At 37.7% G+C, this 20780-nt stretch overlaps 1 protein-coding gene across 11 annotated transcripts in view; it reads right to left on the reverse strand.

Moving 5' to 3' along the window:
* ANO3 (anoctamin 3) overlaps positions 1 to 20780 on the reverse strand; it is a 108643-nt gene that overhangs the window by 66931 nt on the left and 20932 nt on the right. For 9 of the 11 annotated variants that reach the window (XM_085581211.1, XM_077784400.2, XM_085581210.1 and 6 more), the window contains exons 2-3: positions 2698 to 2910; positions 1402 to 1473 (exon numbers count right to left, since the gene is read on the reverse strand). In XM_085581211.1, coding sequence (XP_085437337.1) covers positions 1402 to 1473; positions 2698 to 2910 — 285 coding nt within the window. Of the gene's footprint in view, positions 1 to 1401; positions 1474 to 2697; positions 2911 to 19661; positions 19818 to 20780 lie in introns of those variants that run through there. The other 2 variants (XM_085581212.1, XM_085581216.1) reach the window with 2 other exon arrangements.

The following is a 20780-nucleotide window of genomic DNA, read 5'->3' on the forward strand; positions in this document are numbered from 1 at the left end:
ATTTGGGATGGACTTAACATGGGCATATTTCATTACTCAAGTTAGTAAAGGGCAACTATTTAAATACTTTTTCTTACACAAGCATAGCTGTAGTCAAAAGAGAAGAAACATCCACACTAGAATTTAAAACAACTTTGAACTGAAAAGAATCAATCTTTTCCTGAGTTGTTGAGCCCTCCATGTATCTTTTCAGGTTAAAACTAAGTAATGGAATGAAAACCAGCATAATCTACTATGAGAAAGAATTACTGCTGACATATATAAATACATAACAATATCAGCATGTCTATGTGTAAGTAATTCAGTGAAAAACAGAGCAGGATATTAACAAAAAAAGACAAGAAGAAAATTATAACAGTAAAATCTCCTAGTATCCATGCTTGCCAATCAATTACACTAGGAAAGTGCAGCATTTTTTAACTGGAACCTTACTAAGACATGATTTTCTTATATAATCTTCATGCCAAATTTTTGGTCTGTGCCATAAGTTTGGAATATCTGGTTTTGAAGTATCATCAATTCTACTATTTCCAGTAGTTACCTACTCAGGAAACCTTGAGAAGCCCTCTTATCTATCATATATTTTAGGCATCAAGAAAAATCAAGGCTAAATTATGTGAGAGGTGAGCAGACCTAGCTTTCTGAAAGCAGGTATCTTTCATCCAACATGAAGATATGATTTCTAGTTTGATGCTTCATCAACTGTGAGCAAAAATATCTTTCATAGTAGCTGTGCAAGGTGCAGCAATATTTTTGTATCTGTATGGGTAAAATAGATGGCAACTACTTCATCTTGGAACTTGTAAATTACTACACATGTAGTATTACAGTTTTGATTTGCAATTACAAGGATGGGAGTATTCTATGAATAACTTCTTTCCTACTTTTTCTGATTTAATTACAATAGCAAAATGATAGCAAAGCAGTAAAAATATGGCTGTTTTCTCCATTACTATTTTTTTTTTGCTTCCCAAATTGTAACAGTTTTTGTATGTAAACATCGAAAGCAAATATATAAAATATCTAAAAAAAACCCGAACAATAGAACTGCAGCCACGATAATAGTGAATGACATGACTACATGGGAAAAATAAATGAATATTAACAACTTTAAAGGAATTTCAAGTACATTGTTCAAAATTATTGTTTTATGAAGGACTATTACGGGAAAAGGATACACGGAATATATGACACTTCTCTGTATTCAGACCCTATTTTTAATCTAAAAGGTGAGACATTATCAGGAAATTCATGACAGCACACATTTCTTTAGTCATACCTAGTCTCCTCTTTCAAAAAAATGGAAGTTAAGGATAAGTACGGCCTTTCCACACTTAAATATTGCAAGCATAATCAAAGAATCATTAATTTGTCATTATTTCAGTTCAGACAACAACTTACCTAAAAATGGGTCACCATATTCTGTATTAGACAGCTTAAGTAAGTTGTTTTCCAAAGTCTCCATCACTTTAGCTGAAATAAATGCAATATCTATATCAGCATTCACATGTATTTTTTAAGTAAAATAATCCTTACTGTAAAAGTTTTTAAAGCTGTCAGTAACTCAAAAAATTTTGGATTAAAATTTTGAAGAGCACTTTCAATCAATAGAAAAAAGAGCAAAATCACTTTAACAAAGATTCTGCCTATTTCTGAGAGACGTTTAACTCAATAAAATAACTCACTAAACCAAGAATTAGTGCCTAGTGCCTATCAACATTAAGGAAAGACTTATCAAAATCTACTACCAGTTGAGTTAATTTATTCTACAAAGGATCACACACATCTGGCAATAGAGGATGGCAAGAATTGGCAACAGGTGATACAGGTGTTTTGGATTCTGTTGTCCTGTTCTTTTAAAAGTTGTAAAGTTCTTTTAAAATAAGTTTTCTATACCTTCTTATGTTTACATATTTCTACTGGAGTTCTCATGCACTGTTCATGTAAATAATTATTGTTTTACATTCTTCTTTGTAGGAAGAGAGAATTAATAGACTGTTAATTTGACCAGTGTGGTTGGAGAGGTGACAATTTCACCCTCCAACCCACTGTCATTTTAGAATACTATATATTGAAAGGTCAGAAATAAAACTTCCTCTTTTCCTTCTTTTACATCTTGAGTGAATGCATGAGTTATTTCGTGTAATAGTACAACAGGATTCCAACTATACTAGCTTCTCTGATAAGGCATGTGTATCTGTTAAATTAGAAATCTTAAAATAAAAGTAGTTCCTTATTCCACATGAGCTAAAATTTGGAGGGATTTTCTCTGTTCATTCTCATTCTTTCCATACCACTCCTCCTGCATTCTACTGTTTGTGAATGAACGCATCTCCTCCTACATGTTCATATATAAAGATTTTTTTGCCTAAAGCCTTATATTTATTCTTTCTTTCTCTTCTAGGACAGACTACAGAAACCTTCATACCTTTCTCCAGCATAAATGAGCAAGACTTGCTTGTCTCAATACCAGTGAAAAGGAAATAATGTCATCATTGAGAAAAAAAAATTAGTTTAAAACTCACTTCAAACATTATAAAGATTCATTCAAGAACCTGATAATATGGTATGTGTAGGTGTTTGGTGCAAAAACATTTCTTCAACAAAATATAGTTATCTAAATAAATCAAAGTTTATCAGAGCTGGAATGAAAGAAATAGAAATTTTTTTCTCTCCGGAAAGAAAAAATCCTCCTACCTCGTTCTGACACTACATCCACTGCAGCTGCTGATGTCCCTGCACTCAAGGGCTGGGGCTGGAGCTGTGGCTGCACACAGTTTGGCTGCAGAAATGATGAATGCTTACTCAGGCTCTGAGGATGTGTTTGGCTCTGGGCAAGGCATGGCATAGATCTTCTAGAAGGTTTTAATGGGTGCTCTTTCACTGTCTCACTCTTGCTTGTATTCATACCTGAAGTAGCCAAAAGAAAAATAACAAAATAAGCTCTAGTATATTGGGACACAACAAAGAAAGATGGCTAAATATTAATCTAATTAATAAGCCACTCCTCAACTAAAAACAATGACATCCTAAAATGTTCCAAGTTATTAAAAACAACATAATGAACTAAAATACAGATGCTAATAGCATTCTATTCTGTAAAATATTTATATTTTCCTTTCAAAGCTACAAAAATTTCCCTTCACCATTATAGAAATCAATTAACGTTCTTAATTTATCTGGTAACCTTTGTGAAAAAACTGTAGAACAACAAATAAATGTGGCAAAAAAGACACCAAACATTCCAGGGTAAGTTAGAACAAAGCAGGTGTGACAATGATCTCTTAAGAGTTGTTTCTGAGAATAGAAATTAAGTAGCTTTCCTAAGTTTACATGGAAGAAAAACTCATTATTATACGCCTCCTGATTCAATATAGAGCATTGACACACACAATCCTTGTAAAAATTAATTCAACACTGAGCAAAACCAAAGTCCAGTAGTGTAGTTAGTCTCTTTCACTGTACTGTTTCTCTGCTTGAGAGAACAATTTACTTTACAGCACGTTCTCATAAATCTTAGTTTCTTAGTGATATATTTTACCTCTCTTGGCTGTGCTAAAAATAATTAAGTAATCTAAACATTTCTCCTTCTGGAATAGCCATGAACTTCCAAGGAACTTCCCAACCAAAATCTGTGCCACTGAAGAAGGACGTCACACGCAGCAAGTCTCTTTCTGAAGTGAACTCAGTGCAAGTGCTTGAGTTCCACGTGCCCATCCAGAGCTGCAGTGCAGTCCGAGCAGCAGCACCTGAGCTGGGCTGAGGCCCATCCCAGCGGGCCCCTGTGAGCTTATGGGTGCTCCTCTCACTGCCTGCACATCCCACACTCACAGACTCAGAACCGGCTTTCTCACAGCACAGTCTCACAGGTCCGGCTCCTTAAAGTGATTTAACTGTCTTGCAGCAAAAAACAGATGGAGCTGGGTGCCTTGAGGAGGAGAAAAGGAAACCCTGAGGTTTTATGCCCTCACTGTCTAAGCGCTCCAAAGTCTGCAGCCAGGGCCACCGGCTCCTGCCTTGTCCGAGTGTCACCTGCCTGGAGCCGCAGGTCCCTGGGCCCTTTGTTATGCAAGTTCACTGCCTCTTGTCTCTGGGCTCCCGACAGCCAGAGCTCAGTCTGCAGCTGTCCTGCAGCTGCACACCCAGATGCATGCACTAAACGTGTTCCTCAACATCAGAGTCCACAGAGAAGGTCCTTTGATCAGCAGGTACCCCCCATATTTAACTATAATACCAAAGGTTTAAAAGGGCCTTTCCTTTAAAAACTTTGTCAAGCTCACAGAACACGCTCTGTTCTGTGTGTTTCTCTTACCAAGAAATGCAGAACTTCATTAGACTGAGGACAATTCTTTCCAGTTCTGCAGCACAGCATAACTGTTCTTGCTCAGACTAACTAACTATTTAGTACCAGGTGAAGGCAGACAGGTAAGCTTCTGTTACCTCAGAAGATGCCACAGGTCTTTAAGTATGTGCAGAAAGAACTCTGCTTCTTAATAAAAAGGTGGCTGTGTGCCAGCAAAGAATGCAATGGGCACTGGGCTGGCGCCCTTGACAATGCATTGTTCAGAGCAGAGCAATGACACATACGCCTGTTGTGCTACTTCAAATGTTTCGAGGGCATCTCCTTCACATAGTTCTTCCTAAATGGACATTTATTATACAAAAATCTGTAGCAGTGAGACACAGCAATGGGTAATAATATATGAAGATATATACTTTGTAATTGTTCTGGATGGCTTCAGTGATTGGTTTCTTAAGCAGGAATAGGCTGCCAGTAACTATGGACCCCACTGCATAATTATTGTGTTGCCAAAGAGAAATTATTCTTTCCTCTATATTGGAATCAGTACGTGCAGTAAGATGAATCACTATTACCAAAGAAACTAATGATAATGCAAATAACACATACTGACATTCAATTTTAACCCAAATTTAAGTGATACATATAGAAAAATTAGAATATCATTATTTTATGACATAATGCCTCAATTCAAAAGAAAATTATTTCCTTTTGCTCTCTCTTACTCTATATTCCCCTGTGACATTTCAAACAGATTCCTCAATACCATGCTGCTTCTGCTTGAAGAAAGTGGGTCACAGCAAAGCAGTCTCATAGCCGATTTGCTGTTATGTTAGTGGTATGAACCACCTTAAAATTTGGAAAAGCTAATTCATACTCTCCTACTGTGTCAGAGTTCAATTCTGTGATATGCTAGTTTTGATGGCAGTTGCTGCTGCATGCAAATGCTTACCTAGCTCTCATGCTGTTGCATGCTGTGGCATACAAATGCAGCACAAATACCATGTGGCTGACATCATCAACTGGATCACTAAATTGATTTACTGAAATTATTTTCATTCCTTCCTCTCTTTTCCATAGAGTAGTTTTCTAGACTATATATTTCCAGCTAGAACTTTGTTATACAAGTCCTTGCTTGTTCAGGGATCTTTTCATCTGCAGTAGTAGACATGTATACACCTAGCAGAAAAAGGCCAATTGTTTTTCTATTACAATTCCATTTATTCATTCTTTCCCTATATAATATTCCTCTGGCAGCTAGCATGAGCATGGAAATTATTACAGCATGAGTGTATAAATTCCTCATGTTGGCAAAAAAAGGTAAATAATGTTTAAGGTTTAATTAGATGTTGCCTTTTTTATTTTAGCACTTCTGCCTTGGGAATTCTTCTTTCCAAGGGAATGCTGGAGAATCCTGTTATAGGGGCAAATCTCTACATGGCTCAAAGCCAGAACAGAGAGCTGTACTACCACTGTAGAGCCAGAACAGAGAGCTGTACTACTCACAGCTTTCTGATAGGCCAGGCAGGAAACATGGACCTAGAATATGATAAGTTTTTCTGGTTTTTAAATTAGTATGCACAATTTAATATATGCTCAATATCATGCCAATCTAGAAAGACTCTAAATAAAGCAACCTCTCAGAGGCCCTTAGGTTTTGGCCATTAGAAACATAAAGCAGAAATTTTGCTATGCCTCTGTCTGTGAAATACAGACTCAGATGATCATCTTGGTACAGCTAAGAAAAATCTGGTCTTTCATTTGCTCTTAATTTTAGATGAGGAAAGTTTGGGAGCTAGTCCATATTAATTGTTAACTCAATGCTGGATCAGTGCTAACCTCCTAAAGAACAGCCCAGTGACTATTCCCCATTTAATCCAGCATAAATCTTAGCATCAAAAAGTCATATTGACTTCTATATAAGTCAAATGGATAACATCAGCTTTTGGCCAGCTAAGTAGGTAGACATCAGGTGTGTTGTGCTGCCTGAGGCCTTGCCCTGAACAATGCTCAGGCAGTGATCTACTTACAAAAACGGAAGTCACTCATTTTGGTCACTGTATCTTCAGTCATAACCAATGCTGCTCTATATATATCCAGTCAGATCTGAAAAAATACCCCTAACCCTCCTCCCTTTTCCTCCCTCTATCCCCAGATTTCATTTACAGAGACAGATCTAGTTGTGGCTTATAACAAATGCCAAGCTCTTGGTCCTATTATTCAATTCCAGTAAGGTTGATTATATCCAACTGAAACCCAGATGCTGGGAATCTTCCATGGAGAATTGCAGGTAGGCAGAAGGTACTCAAGACAATGACTTGGCTAAGGCTTACAGTATTTCCAGTGCCGCAGTAAAACTGAATAAAAAACTGAATTCATGTCAGGAGATATTTTGGAGGGGGATATTCTTTTCCCTGTCACAGGGTTATTTGAAATGCTTAGGTTATATCTTTAAGCCTTGAAAAACTTTTGCAGAAAAGGTACATGCATTTTACTACTTTTAAAACACTGCTTATAGTGTTTCAAGCATCTGAAGCCTGAAAGGGAGCATAACCTCTGGCATTACTAATGGCTACACCAATCAAGCCAATTTATTTCTTTACATCAATTTATTTCTCCTAATTATTAATGTTGTTAACTTAAAAGTTTATATTTTTTCAGTCATCTCATTACTGAAAAACACAGCACACCAGAAGGTGAAATATGTTTACTGAACAAGCAAGCTATCCTAAGGAGCATCAGCCATATAAGACTTCAATTTTCCTCAACCAGAGATTTTGGTATCCTCTATTCAGTATGGGCAACACTACTTTTGTTGTGTGGGAATTGTTTTGAACAAAACAAGGAACAGCAATTCTTTCAAATACTACAAAACACAGTGTTTATGTTCCATCAGATACACTGTAGCTGCATCTGGACCAAGATAAAAACTTTGACTATTCTAAATCTTCACATGATGAAGCAAGCTCAGAAGCCTAAGACCAGGATCTTAAATTTCCTTATCTAACAGGTTTACTTTTCACTGTGAAACTCCAGTGTAACCCCCAAGCTTTTTAAAATTGATACCTTTGCCGCATGAAGTGAAATGGTAACAAAATCAAAGCAAAGTAACACTATCTAGAAGCAGAGCTATATACATTTCTCTCCAAAATGCATTTGGGTTGAGACACATCTGGATCCTCACATCTGAGGTTACAGGCAAGGCTAAGGAAGAGACACATGGGATGTTGATGTGAGACGCAGAAGAAGTGATGAGTTGGGATACTTAGAGCAGAGGATTCTCCTTCACCCTAGCTGCCAGTTTGCCTTGTGACAGTGAAGTTCATTTTTTCTTCTCACAGAAATGTTTTGCTCACACTGAAACAGAGACACAATTTTGTTGCCCATATCCATGTATGAAAGCCACATTGGTTTTGGCAGTTCATGGCTGTACAACTGTTGCTCAACTGAGAACCTGTCCTGCAGATCCTTAGAGCTCTCAATCCCGAAGAGCTGAGCACTTTTTTCATGTTTGAACTGCAGTGCAGTTTCATGGGAGCTTTAAGTGACTGATGAGAGTCAGCATGTGACAAAGGCTGCTTGGAGGAAGGAGCAGTATACAATGGAAAGCCTGTTAAAAAGACAGGCTTTTTTTCACCACCTTCAGCAGCCTTTATACCAAACTCAACTCAGCTACTTGAACATTAGGGCCACGTAGGCAGCTCAATGCTGTGGAGGTGTACAGAGCTATTTTAAAAATCTGTAATTTTATAGTTTTCCTAAATTACAGGGGGAAAGTTGAGATTATTACTAAAGTACTTAAAAACGCTAAAGGTTAAATACATTTTAAAAAGTAACCTATGCTCTTTCAAAGCTTACTATTTAAAGAGAAAATTATATCCTTTCAACCAAGACAATTAGGCAAAATGTACAGAACTATGTAACTTTTCTATGTTCATCTCTGCACCAGATTAAGATTTCAATATTACTGAAAGATATTTTTTCTTTGCACGCATAATGCATTTTATTAATATTCTATAACTTAATGAAATTATAGAATTGCTCATATAGAACTTAATTCCTATCTCTCTGTTTCAAAACATCCTTCCAACCATCTCTGACCTTTGGTGGAAAAAGATTTAATTTGCAAGGTTCTTAAGAGGTTGCAGAACAATACATCCTGCAGGATACATGTCCCAATACATACATAGACACACAAGAAATCAGGAGTGACAAAAGAGTTTTCCTGATAATGCCCTTTGTTTAACACATACCCCCATTATATATGCATACAGATTGATCTCTTTTACAAATGAAGCATCCTACTGAACCTATCAAGGATATTAAAACACTTTAATAGAGTTATGAAATACCAAGATGAACCCTGATTAATTAAAATTTAGTTAAATCAAATAGATTGTCTGAAAGAAAAGACAGGGAATCATGTTTAACAGATGTTATTAAACTCATACCAACTTATTAATTTAGATTTGAAATTTGCAGCTTTCATTTCAGATTTGCAAATAGTTCTTACATGCTAAGAAGCTTACCTGACTTTTCTAGTTATGGTAGCAATTAAAAGATATTTTCTCTAGCAAAACTTGCCTCACTTTCATTCTTAGAGCACTGTCCATAAAATTATTAACATTATCATAAATTCAGTGAAATTAAATATAGAGGAAGCATATCCAACACAAAATAAGAGTCTAAGTTAAATCCATGAAATGTTTTTCTGGAAGTGATTATTGACCTTTTAAAAATTACTACTCTGATTTCAGAATTTGAAAATCATGTCTATATATGTTAATGTACAAAAGGGAGAAAAAGTAAATAATTTTTAAGGATGTAAACCAAAGTGAATATAATATTATGAGTAGCTGTCACTAAAGAGATCGCAAAAATTGTAATTTGCAATTAACTCATTTCATTTAAGAAGAAGATTTATACCTGTTTATTTTTTTCAAATTTTCCTGAAGCACAATTCAGAACAGTAAAAACTGACTAAAAAGACCATTCTAAACACCGAGCAGAGTGTGTGGACCTAGTGATCAACCTTTGAAAGGTTGCTTTAGGAAGGCTTATTCTCTTTTTGTTTTGCTACTAGTAGGACATACAACTTGATTATAGTGCTTTTATTGCTGACAGCTTTTTAGGCCAAATTCATTCAGTGTGTTGGGTTACAAGTAAATTAAACTAGCACAGCTCATCTACAGCTGATGAGCTACCCTTCTTGGAGTCATCTATGCCTATAACAGTCAGAATTAGCAGGCATTTGGTATTTGGAGCCTTGAGACCAAAGTTTGATAGATGACCTGTTACCTAGTCAATACTTTACATGCTTTTGCTTCTCAAGACAAACATTAACCCTCCAGCAGCCAAACCATCCACTGTTCACAGCAACTGACAAAGCCATGCCCACTTCTTCTGAACAGTTTCCTACTCACTTTGCTGGTGAAACCAACAAAACAATTTAATTTAGAAATTCATGGCACTAGCTATTTTCTATAATAACTGGCACTGCACTGCTCAACAGGCTGACCCTCAGTGGTGTCAGCAGTGAAGCCCTTGTAGAAACAAAGGATGATTCCTTCTTGAGCTGCTTGGACAGGTGTGAAGCTAGGAGGTCAAGGGAAGAGATCACACCTCTCTAGTTGACTCTCCTGCAGCCACATCTCAAACAATATCCAGCTTTGGGGTGCTCCTGGTAAATAACAGAAATCATAAACTTTCAGTTCCCCTCAAGTTACTGAACAGAGCTTCAAGACTAACTAGCAAAAAAGATAAAAGGATGCAAAGGTATGCAAACAGGATGATTAATATAGCTGGAAGCAGTGGAGGAAAGAGAAAGAGAACTACAGTGGGGTTTTTGGCAACTTATGTAAGAAGAAGCAACAGCACATGCTGAAAGAAAAAGTTCAAGGAAAGGTTGCCTGTAATATCAAAGAATTCAGTGAATACAACCACGTTTAGAGGACCCTCCAGGGCCATATAAGGACCTCCAGTAGGAGGCAGATGCATGCAAATCAGTTCTAGGAAAGTGATGTTTATGTATTAGGTAGGACGTACATTGTATTGAATATGGGTGATTATGATGGAAAAATACCTAGTCATAAAGTCTTGTCACACACATTAGATTGAAGGAGACAGCCTTCTAACATGTCCAGCACTGATAAAGAATCCCTGCTTCCTGATGCTTCCAATTGTGGTAGAAAGTTTATTTTCCAGCTCATTTCAGTATCACCTCTGTACAGGACACCTCAACATACTGAAGGCAGTCCAATGGAGTGTTACAAGGACAGGTCAGAAACTAGAGCACATGGAACAGGCAGAGTAGCTGGTGAAGCAGCACTTTACCAGAGCAGTCTAAGAAATAACTTATCTGCACATCCAGGACACGCTAAAATAACTCCACTACCTTAAAAAGGAAATTAGAGAGAGAAGGAAGGGCAACATAGATGCCTCTCCCTTTATTTGAATAAAGTTACAGAACTCCTCTGTCTCCATTTTTGATGTAAACCTCTGACATCATGGATTAGTTTTCCTGATAAAAGCAGAACAGGATAGTAAAGACACCACATAGCCAAAACAACATTATTACACAATTTCTAGTGGAAACTGTATTCAGTACTCACCTACCAATCAGTAAAACATAATGACAATAGTAGCAAAAAAATAGTGCTGCCCCTCTCCCCTCCAGCCCTTCACCTCTGGAAAACAGTGTAATTTGAACAGAGAGGAAAAAAAAGAGGAAATTACCCTAATGAAGATGAAGAGGCTAAAGTAAACTAAAAGTCTAACTAAATGTATTTTTCATGAAGGTATATGCTTTGAGGATATTCTTGAAGAAATCTATGAAATGTTCTAGACGAAGCTTCTGATTTGAATTCAGCTGTTATAATTTCCTTTTTTTATATTAATGCTCACATAATTACTGTAAGAGTGGTAGTTTGAGGCTAGCATCTTTGCACTGATAACTGCCTTCTTCTTCTGGAAAAAAGTATGGACACATATACCAGATACATAAAATATAAATGGACATTTGGCAGCTTGACAAGCATGCTGAAAATGAACTAAAGATCTCACAACCATGTAGAAAACAAGCTATTTTGAGACCCCAGTGTCACACAAAGGATGACCAGATGAGTGCAGAAGAGGGAACAGCTTCACATACTCACATATTCAAATTTACAAAAATGTGACCTTGTTTCTAGCCACTTATTCCCTCCCTGCCTCTTCAGAAGCCCATGAAAGGGCACCAAGAAACACAACAGACACCTGTCACACGCTGCTCCTAATAGCACAGTCTTCTACTCAAAATACTGGGAAGTTGAAAAGGAAACTGGAAAGCTTCATACCTTTGCACTGGTATAAATGCTTTTCTGAATTAAAGGGGTAGTTATTTTTAAAGCATTTCTCTATTTTTTTCCCTTGTTAAAGGGAAAAAATGCTGAATAACCAGTTTAATCCATTACTTGATGCCTAGTTTTTGCCTTCTTTCCATTCCAGGCTGGAAGAAATTTGGATTCCTTCTGCTTAGGCAGAAAAGACTGACAGCAAATACCCATGACGGCCATAGGTATGAAATTAATCATGTCTAATAGATCATATATTAACTAGATTATGGCAGTCATAGGCCTCCAGAACCAACATGCCAAAATTGAACAAAAAGCCACAAGTGTCAACCGAGATGGAAAACAGCCCAGTCAGACTGATGAACAGATCACTATCACCATGACATGAAAAATAATTTTTCTCTCTATAGAAACCCCTTCCATTAAAGTACAAGCATTTATGAAGGCATATTTCAAAATAGTTTTCTTATGCCTCAGCTAAAATAAAGTCAATCTCAGGTTTATTTTGAGATTTCCTACAATATAAAGTAATAAAAAGTCATAGATGCTCTTTTCCAACACCACAAAAGAATAGAAAGTTTTTATTATTCCTTAACAACACATTATATTTAATTCCAAGTAATAGCCTAAAAGGTGTTTGTCTGTGGTTTTGGTTAGTGTTGCTGCTGGGGTTTGTCTTGTTACACATAAATATACAGTAAAGAACTATTATTCCTTTTCCCATATCTTTGCCTCAAAGCCCTGTAATTTCAAAGTTATAATAGTTTGGAGGGAAGGGTTTCCATTCCAAGGGATGTTTCCACCTTCCTTGGCAGACATCTGTCCTTTACACCAGACAACAAAATAGCCCACAGCTAAAAACAGCCTTCCTTCTCCAACAAAACTAATGCTTCAGGAAAATGAATTCATTAAAAGCACTAACTCCATTAGTTTAATGAACCAGAAAGATAAGAGAACACAAATATTATATACATTAGACCTTCTAGATTATAAAGACATATTATTGATAAAGCTACTAAACAAACAGTAAGGAGTACGTAAATTTTTGAGCAAGAATAATTCTACTGCATCAGACAAGCATAGAATAGAATATGACATCTCTAACATACTCTTAACTTCAGAGCTTGCCATCATCACAGGAACTATCTGGACATACGTGACTAGTCACAACTCTTGCGTTACTGTGATGTACTTAAAAATTTTTCAATGCAGATTTGACTGAGCTCTCAAACTCCTTTGTTTGCACATCCTTCTTGTGCTAGGGTCCCACACAGGAACCCAGTAAGAACAACAGACAAGAAGCAACAAAATGCGTGTGGCTTTGTCCCATGTTGTCCCTAACTAAATCAATGAAAACCATATGAACAGTAGCAGTTTGTTGTTCAAAAGGGATTTTTGCAGATACTCTTCAAAGTACACTTCCTCCTCCGGAGTTACAGATGGAATCTAACTCAGCATGCTTTCATGGTATCTTTTTTCCCACTCACAAGATCCTAGCTTTAAGCAGATCAAACAGTTACATAATAGATGTTGCTATTTGCCTGGTGTGTGAATGTTAGACATGATCCAAAAGGAAAACCTAAGGTACCAGTTTCTTCAAAATCTCACTTAAATACTCAAATATACTGTGAATTCAACTGTGACCTCACCGGTCAGAAAAATGAACAACTCCTTCCTTAAGTAACTGCACTGGCTAAAAGCCCTCACAAGACAGATGATAATCCAAATTGAGGCAGACACAGAATGTTTTTCTGAGAAAACAGTGATCAATTTGCATTTACTGTAGCTCAGAGCTGTTAAAACATGTTGCTGTACACTGCAGTTTGGTTTTGAGTTCACCTGTCTCTAACAAATAACCTCCTGTAACATAGGCTGTAGAATTTACAGAACTGACCTAACTCCAGAACAATTTTGGTAAAGAGTTGTAACCTGGGTAACCACATATACAATGCTTTCTGCAAATGTCATTTGTCAAAAGACACAGACACTCTCTTCAGTTTTGACAGGACAAAGCAGAAAAACAAGTAATCTTCATGTTGCTCAGCAAACTTGTGAATTTAGCACATCCACTATCTGCTATCACACTATGTCTAAAATATGGATGGCTATTTTTTTTTCATTACTTTCCCAGTTACTACTTAGCCATCTGCATTAACTGTAATGCAAGGCTCTTGGTACTGTTAGCTAAGACAGTGTTTCAATTTCTCACAGTTATTGGAACTTCAAAATACCTCGAATCATAAAATATACTGACTAGTGCTGATTTTGCTGCAAGACTTTTCAGCAAAAACTGATATATTCAAAATACTACTACAATAGAAGATAAGCTGACAGGGCTGTTTCATTTATACTCATTTAGCAGATTTCAAAAATTACAAAAACCAGAATAAATAAACCAAACTATGAAGGGAGATCAGGAACTCTCAACTTTTTGGTATACCCAATGAAATAAAACTGATGAGGGTTCTAAAGAAAACGAGTGGTGGTGAGGGTTGCCTATTTTCACAGGTCCTTATTCAGGAAATTTTTAAAAGCTGTGGAATAGGTACAAGGTTTGTCCACAGATAAAACTACATCAAGCTATACATAATAGACAATGCAGGAAGTTAATGCCCAGATATCAAATCAACAGCATCATCATCACCTGTAGCCAGATACCAGCTAAATTATGTGACATCCCAAAATTTTCTGATATCCTTAGCTTTCTCATTTCAAATATTCATCCTGTGAAAAAAAAAAATTACTTTTTTCTACAGTAGTCATGCACCTGCATAATATAAGGTTTAATATGTCATATTTAGTGTTTGTTTTCAAAAAGCTCTATATTTTTTGAAGTTACAACCCACAACAGTATAATCTGGAATAAAAAGACATTATGGGCCCTTCAGAAGTGTCTGAGTGAAAAAGATGGAGTGCATCCTGGGTTGAGCAGTTGTATCAGGCAAAAGAAGTAAGAGCAAATACAGCCTTATTAAACATTGCACCTTGCCTTTCAGTGCCCTGAAAAAACATTTTAAGTAACAATGTTTAAATATATCATTGTTTTAAGGTACTGTATTAATTGCTGCATTGCTCTCAGCATTCATAGTCAAAATGAGTATGGCTTTTTGGATATGTTAGTTCTCCTTGGAATGAAAACTGAAGAGCTGAGGCCAAAACATTGCTTCGTTCACACTGACATGAAAACTTGGCCCTTCTGCTCTGGAGAACAGTGGCAAAGGGTCACAATTGCTCATAAATTTTTGTGTGACAGAATTCCACCAGTAGTCTCTTCAGATTATTAATTATTATTAGTTTACTAGGCTTACGTATGCCACAGAAGCACCAAACATCCTTGGAGAAGTCTCCATGAGATTCTTAATCACAAGTCCAAGTTCCTGAATACTAAAAACTAGAGCAATATAAATTGTGATGTTTACAAATTCTCATTGAAATTCACAAGAAATGCAAATCAATTTCACATGTTGTTTTATAAAGAATGCAGGTCATTAAGATCTTAAAATCAGACTAAAGCGACCGTAACAGAAAGCTTTACTCCACAACAACAGTAGTTCCCAAATTAGCTCAAAGTGATTTAACGAAAATGTCAGTGAAGCAACAAGCTACTCCGTGAAGGCAGAGCAATTAGAGATTCTCAAGTCAATCCTCAATCCCACTAAATCACACTACAACTTCAAGCAGCAGTATATAAAATGAAATAAAATATTTGGCACTAATGAGAATCAGAATACATCTAGAAATACATCTTTCATGAAGATCCCTGATTTCTTCAGAAGTCTCAAATTTAAGCTATTCCAAGATAAATCCCTTGAGAGGCTAAATCATTACTCTCAAAGGCTTAATGAATATTGAAGTTGATGAACTCCTTCCTGCCTCATTGAACCAGGGAACATTTAAATCCTTGACCAGAAACATGAGAAGCACCCCCAGTTAGCCACTGGATTTCAATCTGCAGTCCACGTTCTTAAATCTCATACATCAAGATGAAAGCAACTCCATTTTAAAGCACAAACATCTTTTCTTCTTCCCAGCATTGAACTCCTGCATTAAAAAGCTTTGATAGAGGTATTAAAAAACCAACACTACTCATTAAAAGCACCTAGCAAAGTATGCAGGAAATTTGAGTCTGTGTATCAGGATAAAAGTCCTAGATGTCTAAAATTTTAAGTACAGTAATTGCCTTGACCTGCACCTTAAACACAGGTTTATTCAAACCGACTCACCAAGTATCTGTTACAAGAGCCTGTTGCAAATTAGGTTGCCTTTCCTTCTGAAGCATACCGGTTTGCAGTAAAGTCCCCTAATAAAACAAGCAATTGCTTAGCACCTACCCCATACCTATTATGGAAAACACAAAATCTACCATAAGGCTGCAGCATGTTTTAATGTCCTACATATAAAAGATTATGATTCCTGGCTGGCTATCTTTCCCTGGAATTATTGAATTACAAATTACTGTAAAGATTGTCTTTGCTCTTATCAACATTATCTTATTTCACCTTTATGAATAACTATTAATTACTTACCAGTTTGAAACAAACATGTATGTTAGAGAAGTACATACAGCAATATACAGTATATATCACCTGCATATTAATCTCTAAGGAAGAACATTATTCTTTTGTAAAGGATGGTTGGGAAGAAACTAATAAATAATAAACATTTCTTTCCCTTTCCTCTGACATGATTCCTCAGAGGCCATAGCTTGCATCACCTTTTGAAAAAGTAAAAAAGTATAAAGGTCTGTATTTACTAATATGGTTTTTATCTGAGAATATTACTGAGGAAAATAATTTCAGAAAAAACAGTTTCTGCCAAAACAGAGGTTAAAAATAGCCAGAAAATACTATACATATGGCTGAACAGATCTAACACACTGCTGTGTAGACACAGATTAGTCTACCTCTAGGACAATGCTCTTCTCAGTAGACATTATCTTTGGATACAAACAGAAGAACAAGAATTGTGGGGGTGAAGAAGAATGAGATTAATTTTTTCAACCCTTTCTGTGTCTTTTTATAACACTACACTGAGTTCTGCCGCAGGTTTTGAAACTGAGGGTTTCACTCTGTATACACAATTTCAACAAGGAGCAAGACAAAAAGATGGCAGCAGCCTCCTACTCTGAACGCCTCCTCACTTTGTCAAATAAGGAAAGATAAAGAAAACCAACACCTGAACAGTAACAAATCCTTGAGATACAATTTTTTTCTTTCTTTCTTTTCTCCTTCCTGTTGAAGCCTCCAAAACACCCAAGAGACTGGAGAACTTAATCTTCTTATTCCTCCAAATCCTGTAAAAACAGCTTTTGTACTGAAACCACAATTTCTCAGCTAGAGCAAAGTGCTCAGAGTAACTAAGGGAAAAAATAATTATCTCTACCCCATTCTGTCTCCCATTTTAAAAGTTACTCCTCTTTAGCAAGTGACTGAATATTATATTACCTGGCAATAGGAAGGTTCTGTTTCTGAAGAGTTTAAAATTATTTTCTATTTGTTTTCAGGAACTATGAGACTTCCTGATGTGTATTTTTCCTACATGATTGAGGATCCATACAAAAAGAATGCCCTTTCAATGCCCCCCCACCCCCAGAAAATGAAGCTTGATCTTAATGCAAGTGAAGCATACAAGGCACAACTGTGATAGCCATTTGGCCATTTCATGAAGATTACCACTAATTCTGTAAAGGGAATTTAGGGCACTATTTTGTAAGCAGCTGGAAAACAAATAATGCATTTAGTCAAAATCTCAGCAAAAGTAAGCTAGAAATTACAGAGAGCAAAAGGTAAAATTTTAAATAAAGACTGATATAAGGGACTAAATTAAAAGAAAAAAAGGACACAACGTTTTTTGCTTCTGCGATCAGTGTCCATGAACTTCAGAGTACCAGATGCTCAACTTTTTCTCAATCTCATGGTAAGATGAGGAAATACTGATTGCCATTTATGTTTGCTTAGTTTTGCTATAGCCTTTTGCTCAAGATTTCATGCTGTCTTCCCCATTCCTAAAAGGTTTAGGCTGAGAAAAACAGACTGAACTCAGATACATTTTGTACAAAGCACACTGCATTTGAGAACTTTGGGAAAGCTAGTCATGTTAGTCAACACTGTACAGGTTACCCAGCTCCATAAAAGCATCCTCTCTTTTCCAAAGCCTGATGACTGGCCAGGTACCTCAATCAGGATTTTGTGGGAATAAGGAGATGAGAACAATAATCTTCTCAAAACATAACTGGCAAAATTAACTTAGTTTTTACAAAGTTTTATGACTTGTGCAAACACAAACTTTCATAAATCACAAGTCAAAGAACTTGGACATAGTTAAAGCTGACAAACATTTTTGAAAGAGAAATCGAACATGAAATGAGTTTCAAAGGACAGCCTTGCCAAATAAGACTAGATACTTTAGAGAAATAGAATTAGGAAAGATGCATTGTAGTAGGACCCACGAGGGGTAATTTTAGATGATTGGCTTTAAGGCATCTACAGCATGGTGTGACAAAAGCTGATAGGCCAAGAAACACTTATAGTGTATTGTAATTAGGAAATAGTTGCCTTCTGATTGTGATGGTGTGCATTATAAACATCTGTATTATGTCACCCTTCACGTGAGACTGAAAAAGGAATAAAAAATTTTAAAACGCCTCTCAGTTGCCCCGTCTCTGGGTCAGAAAAGGGTATAATCTGACAAATGAAAGTTAGTTTTGGGGTAGGCTTTTTAAAGATTATCACAGAACAGCAGCATTTTTTCTGAAGAGCCTTGACAATCATTGTGGCTTGCTAATCATTACTGTAGTGTAAGAAATATTGTCTTATGAAAAAGTAAGAACTAACACTGTGGCTTCAAGGCTTCTAATGATTTTATAAATGTAGACTTGACATACATTTTTATACTAATTAACTACCTTTGAGCCTGACATAACTAGACTTTTTACAGTCTGAGACAGCACCACTCATTATTGCACACAAGACTGGCATTAAATGCAAAACCTCTACAGCAAGGAAGTAAATTTATTATGGGATTACCAGAATGGGAAAAGTGCTTTGAATTATTTATTTTCAGCTAACCAGTAAAAGAGAAGAACTTGAATGAGGCAAAATCCAATAAGTGACCTCATGATTTATGTATAAAGAATGCCATTTCCTATCATAATTTTATGGCATATGCCCTATAAGAATAAAAAAACGTTTGTCAATGTCAGAAAGAAAGCAAAGTGAGAGAAATCTTGGTTCATCTGACCCATCAAAGTAGAATTAGAGAGAAAAAAATATATAAAAATATTGCTTCAATGACCAAGAAATAAATTAATAAAGTTCATTGAGAGAATTACCTTTTTTCTAACATGAACACAATACAGGTTTTATAGCGATGGTAATCACAACTGGAAATTCACCTTTATATTTGCTGACCAGCAAATAGCTTCGGGTTGGCAATTAAAATCCCAGACAAAAAAATAACGTAATAATATAGACTGAACCTAAGCTGTATCTGTACTTAGAACACCAGAGCCCTGCTCACAATTCCAGCTAATATTCTTTCTCCGCTTTTGTACTTGGATAACAGAATGGCATGAAGACTAAAACCTGAAAAGAAACCTAGAAACAACTGCAGTGAACTGAAGAGGGTGAACGACCTGCATCACGCATATAAGCATCTTTCGAGCGAGAACCAAAGCAGTACCGCCTTTCGGGCAGAACCCCGGCAGGGCGGGGCGGGGTCCCGGCCGGGCCCTTCGGCCCCCAGCAGCCGGGGCCCGGACAGCTCGGGCTCGGCCCGGCCCCGCTGCGCTCCCCTCCGCCGCAGCCGCACTGACGCCCAGCAGCGCATCCGACAGCATCGCTGCGCCTGCGGAGCGGCGCCCGAGTGCAGCCGCGGGCAGAGCGCAGGCACACGGAACGCACCGGCGCCCACGGGCGATGCTGCACGGACACCGCGGCCAGACCCACGCGCCCTCCCCGAGCCTCCTCTCCCGCAGGGCGGGCAGATGCGCGGGGCCTCTCGATGGCCGGGACAGCGCGGCTGGTACTGACCTTTCTGCTGGCGGAAGGACTGGATGGAGCCCGAGTGATGGACCATGCTGACGGAGAGCAGCCTCCGAGCTGCCGGCCCGCCGGCTGCGGCGCTGGGGGCGGGCCCGCAGCGGCGCGGCGCGGCGCGGCGCGGGGGCTGAGGGAACGGCCGAGGCGGCGGCGCCGGCGGGAAGGCGGCAGCGCCGGCCCGAGGGGCGGCGCGGGGCCGCGGCCGTGCCTCCGCCCGCTCCCCGGGACGGGAACGGGTCTGCGGGAAGTGTTGGGAAAGGCTCTGCGGCAAGGCGCCCCAGCCCCAGCCCCGTTATTCCTACTGCCTTGCTGTACCCTCGTCTCCCTTTAGAAGACACATCAGGTGTTCCTGTTGAGGTGAAGGGCAGCGAGGTAAAAATTACATCTCCTTTACGCAGCAACAGCTGCATTTAAATCTCAACGTTGTGAGTTAAGTTGGTGGTACATCACCTCCATCCCCAGCTTTTTTTTATTTCTATGTATTTTATAAAACTTAGAGTCTCAACCTTACTGCAGATGATTTTTTACAATATACCGTATTACAAAATCAAGCCTGATGTGGGCCATTTCTGTGCTATTTATATCATAATTTACCCTATCTCTACAGCATATGCCAGTAGATCATTCTAGACGACAGAAGATTCAAACTAAAAAGGGTTTTATTTCTTTCCTGGTTGCTCTCTGCTCACATTATTCTCTCTGGATTCAAAATAAGTTTCATGATAGCATCATTCAATTTCTGAAGAATGTTTTGGGTTTCTTTTTTTTTTTCTACCACAATAATCTGGGGGGTTTGGTCCTTCTAAATTAATTCAGTCAAATATTCTAGCCTGCATCTAGCAGTATCTGTATCCTCTTCTCCATTTAGGGATATAAACATTATTTACTCATCAGAAGTTAACTCAATCACTTAACTAGCACAGGTTACTGCAGTATTCCTTCAAAGTCTGTGGCTCCATTTGTGTGCTGTCTGATTTCCTCTGACAGTAAAGGCAGAACTTCCCCATAGCTGACTGGAGCTTGTCATATACAATCTGCTAAAAAATTACATAATTGCCACCCCTTACTACAGGCCAGTCTGTACTATAAATTGTACTACTTTGTCTATAT

Source organism: Lonchura striata, chromosome 5 (assembly GCF_050655825.1).
Source record: "Lonchura striata isolate lonStrDom1 chromosome 5, ASM5065582v1, whole genome shotgun sequence".
NCBI classification, from domain to species: domain Eukaryota; kingdom Metazoa; phylum Chordata; class Aves; order Passeriformes; family Estrildidae; genus Lonchura; species Lonchura striata.